This window comes from Athene noctua, chromosome 3 (assembly GCF_965140245.1).
Source record: "Athene noctua chromosome 3, bAthNoc1.hap1.1, whole genome shotgun sequence".
Taxonomy (NCBI): domain Eukaryota; kingdom Metazoa; phylum Chordata; class Aves; order Strigiformes; family Strigidae; genus Athene; species Athene noctua.
In genome coordinates, this window is record NC_134039.1 from 73,101,850 (window position 1) to 73,112,405 (window position 10,556).

The 10,556-nt window shown below is 36.3% G+C and overlaps 1 protein-coding gene across 2 annotated transcripts in view; it reads left to right on the plus strand.

Moving 5' to 3' along the window:
* NAMPT (nicotinamide phosphoribosyltransferase) overlaps window positions 1–10,319 on the plus strand; it is a 30,919-nt gene extending 20,600 nt beyond the window's left edge. The window contains exons 9-12 of one of the 2 annotated variants that reach the window (XM_074903334.1): window positions 2,069–2,086; window positions 4,829–4,969; window positions 5,124–5,258; window positions 6,964–10,319. In XM_074903334.1, the coding sequence (XP_074759435.1) occupies window positions 2,069–2,086; window positions 4,829–4,969; window positions 5,124–5,258; window positions 6,964–7,077 (408 nt within the window). In that variant the 3' untranslated portion in view covers window positions 7,078–10,319. The remainder of the gene's footprint in view (window positions 1–2,068; window positions 2,087–4,828; window positions 4,970–5,123; window positions 5,259–6,963) is intronic. The other variant, XM_074903335.1, reaches the window with a different exon arrangement.
* Window positions 10,320–10,556: the final 237 nt, after the last annotated feature.

A 10,556-nucleotide genomic window follows, 5' to 3' on the forward strand; every position in this document is an offset into this window, starting at 1 on the left:
GTAGTTTTGAAGGAGACTTTTTAAAAACAAGGGTAAGGGAGGTGAGTTCATTAGTTGGGCAACTAGTGGAATAAGGATTGTTGAAAGCCAGAAGATATGTATAACAGATTAGACTGTAGTCGGAGTCAAAAGTGCAATTTCATCAAGATAAAAAATGGTTATTTAGTAGATGCTTCATGCTTGAAACTAGTTATAAATTCACCACTATTGATGGAGGTACTAGGTAATATAATGTGGTTACAAAGATACAGGCTGCAGTAACTAGAGGTGATGAGGGGCATGTAAAAGGAGGAGGGCTTGACTTCATCAGGTTTGTCCTGAATCGATTCATCTTCAGCTGTATTAGAGTTCAAAACCAGAAATGAGTTGGATACATTTAAGATTTATTTTACTTGGTTTTATTGATGCTTATCTTAGCTTTCTAGACTGACATATCCTTAGATTCTTAAGTGTTGACTTTTGCTGCTTCTCAAAATTAGGAGTGAGATAGATATCAGGCTTGGTTTTTAGTTAGTCTGAAACTATCTGTGTATCTAATGTGGGCCCATAATGTGAACCTCAACAACAGAACTCAAAATTTGTTACTCAGATCCTTAGAGAGCAGTTAATATTGAGATAGTTCCCTGATATGGCAGTTGCGGTGCAGTCATGCACTATAGTTTTGTGCCTCCTCCAATAGCCTTTAAAAGCAAATTTTATTTTCCTTTATTTTTTGTCCCATGTGGCTTTTTGAGAATATCCAACTGTGCTAATGTGCTAAATAGAAGACAAGTTTGAGAGGTTAATAGCTGGCAAGATAGTCTTACAATTAGGTAATAGGAGAAGAGACTCTCTCTGGTTTTGTTTTATTTTAAATAAACTTCTACTTGTTCTCAACAACCATTTAACAGGACAGATGACTTACGCAAAGTGTGTTGTTGAGATTTTCATGAGTCATGACAGAAAAAAATGGGACTTAATTCTTTCTTGTAAGGAACTCAGAGGTTGCTTTTTTGTGAGTTTTATGTGGGACAAAATTCAAGGATGCTCAGATAGCATCAATTGTAATCAAAATATTAAAACCTAGTATTTCAAATGTTTACATTAGAGGAAAAAAAATGCACTGCTCTCTAAGTTCTAAATAGAGCAGGAAAAGAATTCCAGCAGCTAATAGGAGAGGTTAAGACATAGAAGGAGCAATTCTTTGTTCAGATGATCTGCCTGTTTACAGGTTTTCCTCATCAAATTGTAACTGATTGAGAAGTCTATCTGTAATATGTAGTAGAATAGAGTTGAAGATGTAGTTCCACAAGATATACAGAGCAGACATAATTCACTGCTGCCTTCTCATCTTTTCCTGACTCTGTAACGTGTTGCGTACCTCGTGTCAGCTTGGGACATTGAACTGCTGGTCAGTAAACTAATTTAGCCCACTCATGTAGCAGCAAAATAACTCAGGCAAAAGTGATAAATTTTGTGGCTGAGTGAATTAAATTGGCCCAAGAAAGGGGCTAGTACTCACCAGCACAATACAAACCTCTTGTTTTAATCTGGGAGGAGCAGGCAGGAAGGAGAGTTCTCATTTGAAAGCAGGAAGTTATGTTGGAGCAAAAAGACCATGATCTTGCAGCCTAATTTTAGTCGTTTAAATTTCATGGATCTCTTTATCCTCTTATGTCAGCAAAACCAAGGTTACCATGCTGACTTCTGGAAGACTGGGTAATAGTTTGCCATTTAAAGCAAACAAACAAAAAAAGAAAAAACTCCACCCCAAAACCAATCCAACCCTGAAGTATAACTCATGCTTTTCGAGTTTACATGAACAGATATGAATGTGGTGTTGTGGACATCTTTTTTTCCCCCTCTCCTTCAGCCTATGCAAGTCGATAGTCTAACTACTCCTTATCAGTCTTAGATTCTAGGCATGATTTATTGTTACAGATCAGATGAAAGGTAATGGGTACAATAGGAAAATCTAGAATGAGTAATGACCAATCAGTGTCACTTAACTATCCAAACTAGCTGAAACAACAATATAGAAAACAACTTAAGAGTATAAACTGGATTTTAAAATTCTTTGTTTTAATAGGGGATGCTGGTAGAACAGGTAAGGAAACTTTTCTGACTTTCTTCTAGCATTTTCACTTTTTAAAATCATTCCAATCTGCTAACTCCACAATATACTACACTTTCAAAGGATTTTCTTTGAACATTCAATTTCCAGATGTCTTTAAATTTTATACAAAGAAAATCCTCTAATCTGGAGTCACAGTTGACATTAATCATGCTCATAATGGTCAGAGGAAGCTGGTCAGAACCTTGACACCTGAACTGTTCTCCCTGTATAAGTTTGAAAGTGTGAGACAAGAAATTCTTCTGTATTGTTTTCCTTTGGAGGAGGCTTCAGTTGTTTCAGATCTCCTACTTTTCTTCCCTATTACTGGTGTTGTTTACCATCTCTTCCCCATAACAAAGGAAGCTGTTATCTGGGCCTCTGCTGCCTGTCACTGGTAGAGTCAGAGCTGTCTTTCAACTTAGTCTTGATTTCCCTTCGAGCCCTCACCAGCCAAAGATCAGTCTGAGTAAGGAAATCCCTTGTGAGAGAGTAGAAAGGTAGAAGCCAGTTCTTCACCCAAGGTAAGTGAGTTGTGCCTGTGGTACAGGATGACAAACCATCAGTAAATGAGAGCAGGAACACTAGCTGGAAGGGGGTTCACATTTCTGCTCACCCAGGATAGAAGGTTAAGCAGCCATGGCCTGGCTATGGTATACTTGTACTAGCATCTGTTAACCTACAAGTGTGAGTGAACATGAAGTCTATGCATTATGTGCTGTGGTAGGATGTTGTTTATACCAGGTGGCTTGTGCTACACCTTGTGGGCATGTTCAAGTGAGTTCAATGTCAGACCTGATCTATAAAACTGGATAAGGAAAGGTCTAGAATACACTACCTCAGGCTTAGCCAACAGTTCACATGGCTTCAGGCTTGGTCAGCATCTGAACAGAACTTGATCATAGTCCAAGTGGAGTTTACCTATATTTCCCTTTTCAGAAGACAGTGTAGATAAGCCGAGTCCATATGCAGGCCCAGGTAAGTCTGGTTTCTTACAGTACTATTGGGCCTCATGTGTAAGGAGAGGGTATATAAAATCCGTTTTCTTACCCCTCTTTTGTCATCTTTCAGTTACTTCTGAAATGCTTAAGGGATAATTTAATTAATTGCAATTGTTTATACTCCCTGAGTATCCCTTTTAACTGCTTCCAGGAGAACCTAATCAGCTGAAAATATGGATTCCTTTTATGCATGGTCACTGTCTGAAAGAGTTTGAAGACTACTACTAAAATAGACTGGATTGTCACATATCAAGGGACTATTTGTTTAGGATACAAAGCTTCTGAAGGCTTCCTTTAAATAAAAGTCATGGTGGTAGGGCCTGAGATTGATTTTGCTTGGCTTCTTGGATGAGACTGAGTAAGCTGGTACCATTAAAATGATGGAAACTCAGTGGTGAAGTCTCTACTGGGGAAATCTCTGCTAAAAACATAGCAGGAAGGTGTTCAGAGAATATCCTCAAAAGGTTGCAGCTCTGCAGTCCACCTTTCCTGTTGGCTGACCTCTGGCAGGCATTTAGACTGAGAGTATCTGAAGAGACGGTGTGCATGTGACTAAATGGACAAAATACTAGTATGCTCTTTTGTTTACACTAGCTACCTGTTTGCCACTGCCTGAAGTTCGAATTGTCTCTTTTCCTTTTTATTTCCTTATGAATGAACTAATTTTGCTTAGCTATACCTTAAAAAAAAAAAGTTGATTGACATCAGTAGCCTCTGAAACAGTGCTGTTCAGTGTTACTCTGGCATTTCTTTTTGATTAGGAAGCTGAGACTGCACAAAAGACAACCAGATTTCTGATGATGTTGACTTTTGAAACGTCACTGTTTCCCACAGATTATGTCCTTCCATTCGGCTTCTCACATTCCTTTTTTTCTGGTTGGATGGGATTTTTCTATTTCACCCATTCTGAAGTTTTCTCACCCACTTTTGTTAGTAAAATGGTTAGGAGAGAGGTGTTCAAACACTCTTATCGGGGCTCTAACTGTAATTTCAGGTTATCATAAGCATAACAGGTCAGGGGAACAAATCTTGGCTGTTTATGAGCATGACTAAACTAGCACCCATTACTCCAGGCTAGAGGATGTCATGTTTGTCTGGACAGAATGAGGCTGGGGGTAAATGATATAGTAAGTTTTAACTTGACTGTTGATAGCAGTGCAGTTCACATTGATCTGCAGCTGCTTGAGAAGGTGGCAAAGCAAACTTTTTGAGCAGCTTTATGTATTTCCATTTCCCATCTTTAAAATTGCTAATCTAATTCTAGGCAATGTGATAACTGCTCTGTTGAAGTTGCTGGTTAAAGTGGGTAATAACTTTTTGGAGTTGATGAGCAGGATGACTGCTTTTTTTCAGGATACACGCTATGCTTTGAGATCTTCCCATAATTCTGAGAAATCGGAAGGCTCTAAAATGCTCTCATGAAGTCTTTTTAGTTTCTTTAGAGCTCTGTTTAACTGGGCACTGCATTACTGTGCTACCCTAGTTTGGAAAATACATATGCTGGCATGATAATAGTTTTACAGCAAAACGTTTCTGTAATTACACCATGCTGAAATCACAAATAAAAAAACAGCATGCCAAGTTTTGACAGAATTGTTACGTATATCTCCTGGAAACTGAATGTTAGTTGGTTTAATTGTCTGTAAAAGCATCTTGTTTAAGTAGTATAATATTTTTATGGAAAAATGGCATGGCCGAAAAGTATGCTCCATCATAATTTTCTTTTTCTTATTAGATTGTGGAGGGAATGAAGAAGAATAAATGGAGTATTGAGAATATTGCCTTTGGATCTGGTGGAGCTTTGTTGCAGAAACTAACCAGAGATCTCTTAAACTGTTCCTTCAAATGTAGTTACGTGGTGACCAACGGTCTCGGGGTATGTCTTTATGCAAATTCTACCGTTATGTTTTCAATAGAAGCCCACTGGAAAGCCTGTTAACCATTTTCTATTACATTGCCACCATTTGCATTAGGTACACAAGCCACACAGAGCCCATTCCTTATAAAAAAAAATACTCTTTTCATTTCAGGTAAATGTCTTCAAGGACCCGGTTGCTGATCCAAACAAAAGGTCAAAGAAAGGACGACTGTCATTGCATAGGACACCTGCTGGAGACTATGTGACACTTGAAGAAGGCAAGGGAGATCTTGAAGAATATGGACAGGTATGAATTTCCAAAATGTATTACATTATTCTTCATGCAAAACTAGACTGAGGAAAAAGCAGGTTATAACAAATTTGAAATTTATTTTTGATTGTCTTTTTGTTCAATTCCCATCTTACTACCTCAGAAGTGCCCCCAGTGCCAAATTCAGTAACAACAGACTGTTAGAATACCACTAGAATGTTCAGGCTTTACAATTGGAAATCTTTCTCTTTTGTTTGTCTTCAGAAACAAAAGAACATTGCCGCTTTTTCCCAAAGCTAATGTCTTAGCGTTGCAGAATATATGCTAGCCAAGTAGTATGGGCTATGTTGCACAATATGAGTAGTGACCTGAGTTGGAGGTGGGAGAGGGACAGACATAACTAAAATTTGTTTCTGATTCCCTCTTGAGATTTTTTTTTTTAAGTAGTTCCTTCAGGTGTTAATGCTCTGTATATGGAGTAGATGATCAGTTTTCGAAGGTGTAAAATTAAACAAGGAATTCAGTTTCCCTGTTAATTCTTTACAATTGCAAAATTAAATGCTGTTTAAGTAAAATAAGCACAAACTTTATGCCAATCTCAGGCTTCCAGTTTGGTATCTCTTACATTTTCAGTGTGCAAGCAATGAATTTAATTGTGTTGAGTCTCTTGCTGAATTGAAAGGACTGAATGTTATCAAATTGTACTTCAGCCTTTAGAAGCTGGAAGTTTCTTGAGTTTTCTGGTATACAGAAGCACATTTCTGTGCTACTAGGCAGCAGGGGTACCTCTAGGCATGGTGTTTTATACAACAGTAAGCATAAAACTGAGATATCTCTGAGAAATTTCAAGACAAAATAGTTATATACACTGTAAATTATGTGCTTTGAATGCAAAGATCTAAGAAAAAAACTTTCATATACACATATTCGTGTATATAGGTTTGTGATGAACATGAATTCAGAGAGAGAGAGAGAGAGAATGGAGGGACTTAATGCTGAGAAATCTCTTCAGAACAAACCACAGGATTTTGGCTCTGAAATTAGGCAACATATAATTCCTTCATTTTTGATAGGTGAAATAATTCATTAAAAAATTTTCTGTCCTGGGATATTAGAGAGGATTATTTGTGCAGTGTAGCTTCCGGAGCTCCTTAGGAAATGACCTGAAAATGTACTGTTTTGTGGGCACATTTCTGTGAAGCTACAGCTAATAGGTCATCAAGGATAGTGACTGCCCAAAAGTGTTGCTTTTGTGTTGACTTTTCTGTACAAAGCTGTACTTGCTGCTCTTTCAGTGTGTTTTTTGCAAGCACTTCTTGATACACTGTTTTAGAAAATATATGTGCAAAGGGAACTGTGAAGAAAGATTTTTTTTTTTTAAGTTTTTTTCCATAGTTGCTTTAGAAGAAGTAAAGATTTTATTTAAACCTCTGCCTTTCTTACTAGCTGCTCTAGCAGGGTATATTTAGCATGTGTGTATTTGGCTTTGGCCAGATGTGGACAAGTCACTTCAGGAACTACTCAGCACAAAGCTTCTGCCTGTGCACAGGGTGGCCTAAATACTTTCTTCTGTCTAACCATTAGTGAAAGGCATCAGTAGAAGCTGTAAATATTTGGTATCTTGACAGTCTAAAGCTCTAGCCTTACCAGGCTTGTCTTGGGTGCTTGCTATTGAGTTTGTGTAACCTATGCTTGTTCATTTGCCAAATCACTCTTGCTAAAACAGTGGTGTTTCTTGCAGGATCTCCTTCATACAGTATTTAAGAATGGAAAGGTAACAAAGTCATATTCATTTGATGAAGTAAGACAAAATGCCAGGCTGAAGAACAGTGAACTAGAAATGGCGTCTCACTAAATTTCATTCCATGTCTGTGTATGTGTGTGTGTAACAAGTACGTACTGCATAGCTACTGGGTTTATTGTACAGATTTGTGTGTTTGTGTTTTATGACATTGTAGCCAAATTATTTGTTGGTTTATGGACATACTGCCCTATCTTTTGCCAGTCTTTAGAGAAGATGAAATCAGGAAATGGTACTTACATTGTTAAACATATTTAATGCTAAAGTGTGCTTTTTAGGGCCCTTTGCCAGTAGTGATTCAATCTGGTATTGATCTTTTCACAAATGAGACAGAGCTGAGAAACTTTTTTATATATAACAGAATATCACAAAATGGATTTACATAAAATTATCATAATTGCTTTATGTTTATATTTAACTTGTATTTTTGTACAAACAAGATTGTGTAAAATATATTTAAAGTTTCAATAATTAAGTCTTTCCAACTTTTCATGATTTTTATGAGCACAGACTTTCAAGAAAATATTTGGGAGGGAGGGGGGAAATCCATTGCCTTTTGTCCATTAATCAGCAAATAAAACATGGCCTTAAAGTTTGTTGTGACATTGTACCATTTGATGACTAAATCAGGACTCGTATCTCCTTAAGATCCCATAGAATTGCTGACCTCACCGTTTCTTGTAGTTGTCTGTATTAGCAAATCTGCATTAAAGAAAATTACTGTTCTTACTAGAAGGTTTAGGTACTATGGACCTTGCTGGCACAGTAAGGTATGTAAATGAAATGCCAAATTTGAAAGGATTCTCTACTGCAACTTAACTTGCCAAGTCTATCCCACTTGGCATAAGCACCTCAATATTTTAAGAGTAAAGTTTTTAAGAGATCTCCTCTTCCAATATAGAATATATGTGTAAAATACTGAGATATGGAAGCGGTGTATTTTAAAGTAATTACACTTCTGGGTTTATTTTTCATATACTGTAAGTGACATGACTTTAAAGCAAAATACTGGATTGGGTAGTGCACTTTTTTACTTTTTTGTATTTTTTTCATTGATTTGCCTTTTGTCAGACTGGATGTTAAATTGTAAAAATGTTTAACTATTTTTGTTAACAACTTTAATAAAACTTTATGCTAGCCAAACTCCTACATGAATGGCAGACCTGTTTCCCCTTCTCGCCCTGTCTCATAAGGGTGAGGAGGGGCTTTTATTTTGCAGAGGGTAACTGTAAAACAGTATGTTTGAGAGATACTTTGGAACTGTCTGCACTTGATTGTATTTGCTCTCTGCATATGCTTGATTTGAGTATCTGCTGGAAAACAAAACTGTTGAGGATTTTATTTGAGAAGTTATGTAGTAACCTCTGAAATGTTTTAGTACTGTAGGATGGCTCTCACTAGAAAAGTACCTCCCTTAAAAAAACAACAGCAAAAGCAAGTGGCTCCTATGTTTTGCTGGTGATAAACTATCAGCCAATGACTTAAGATACTGATGTAATTAGTGCTTTTAATTAGTAAATGATGTTACAAAAAAATGTTAGGGGTCCTCTAAAATAATTTAAGCTTACAAAATTTTATAAAACATGCTTTTAAAGGAAGATTGAAAAGCCATACTTCATTGTTCTTATTCTTTCGCCAAAAAGGGCCACATTTAAAGCACCCGTGATATTTCCGGGGTTTGTGGTTAAGACGTTTATGCCCAGTCTCAATAGTTCTTGTTAATAAAAACTTGTTTTCCACTTGTAGTGTATGTAATTATACATTTAAGTGATGTATTGTTTCTGAAATAGTGCTTTAGTAAGACTCTAAATGCTGACCTTTCACACTGAGGAACTGCCTTCCCTTTGCTATACTGATATTGTTTGTATTTGGCCAGGAAAGATTTTAAATCTGGACCTAGGATCAGTAGCAGGTAAATAGTACAGAGCCTATTTCACTCCTCCACATGTGTACTAGGGAATTTTATGGTGTATGGTTTAAAAAACAATAAAGTAAATGCTGCTTTCATTCTGTACCAATAAAAATTTTGATAACTATTGACTACCCATAACTGATATTTTTGTACTTGAGAACTGAGGATATACTGTGGAAGCACTGTTTTCTTGTGTACCATGAAATACATCAGTAATTGTTCAGTATTGTCTAAAACTTTTAGCTTACTAGTTGGACACTTGAAGCAAACTGTCTACTTGTGCATGTCACTTTCAGAAAGTTGTCACATTGCTCATTTTATTAAATGTTAATATCTTTAAAAGGAGGAAAAAAAAGAAAAACACCTGGTGCTATTCAGACCTGAATACATGTGTGTCTGTGTTTGGCGGTTTGACATTCTGGGCATCAGGGAGTTGACAGAAATTACTGCAGTGCTTGAAGCATACAATATCCTAATTCTTCCACATGAAAGCAAACAGCATGTTTAAGTTTGCTTTAAATTACTAGACTTGTAGTCATTGATATATTTTAATTATCCCCATTTCATAATATAATACAGTATTTGTATGTAAAAATAGGAATTGGAAGTTTTGTGTTTAATACTCTTATTTGTAACCATATTTAGCATAAGAAATTGATTTTATAAGACTATTTTTTTTCTTCAGCTGCATGGTTATGAAAAGATGATTTTTTTGGTACTTTGAAAGGTCTGAGGAGAGAACAGAAGAGTACTTAGCTGTTTGGTTTGCCAAAATCAAAACAAAGCTTAAAACAGTTTTTTCTTATAGGTTTTTACATTCCTTCTTAACCTGTTTAGTGAAGAATAAATATTCCTCACTTAAATCCTCTGTTAAAGTAATTTAAATGTACTTAGCATCAAATACCAGTATGTAATACACACGGAAATAAAGTTTAGTTCTGGCAGTGAAAATAATAGCTGACTGTGTCTTAAAGTTGTGATATTGGGCATCAGATTTCATTCCTGTGCTCTTTGTTGCCAAACAGACCTGCACATAGCTGTGCTGTCATTGCAGTCCTCTGTAGGAGAGCTGCTTGGCTGGCTTTCATACAGTTTGTGGTTAAGTGATTGAATTTAGTCAGCTCAGGTCTAAACAAAAGGAATACTGGGTTCTGTTTTTTGCTTGATTTCCCTCTTTTGGGGGTGGGATGGGTGAGCATACCTGTTTGTGCTTAAAAATGAAGCACTTGTAATAAAATTTAATATAAGGAATTATCCCTAACTTATATTTTGAATAATCCTTTCTCAAATAAAGATTCATTATTTAAATTTTACCTCTGAAGCCATTAAAAATGCTTGTTTAAAAGCAGATTAACCAAAGATGTTGCAGCCTTCAGTTTACTTCAGTATCTGTCAAAAAATAATGTCAGCTCTTCAACACAGAGAATGTCTTATGTCCCTTTGGACAGGATTTCCATAATTAAAAGAAATTACACTTTTAACTTGTACATAACTTTAAATTACAAAGGATACTTTACAAACACAGATGTTGTTAGTATGGGTGTATAAAGTACCTAGTGTAAAGATAAGTTATCATTTGTTGCTGGTCCCTTCAAGTCATACTGTAATGTAAAAAGGGTCT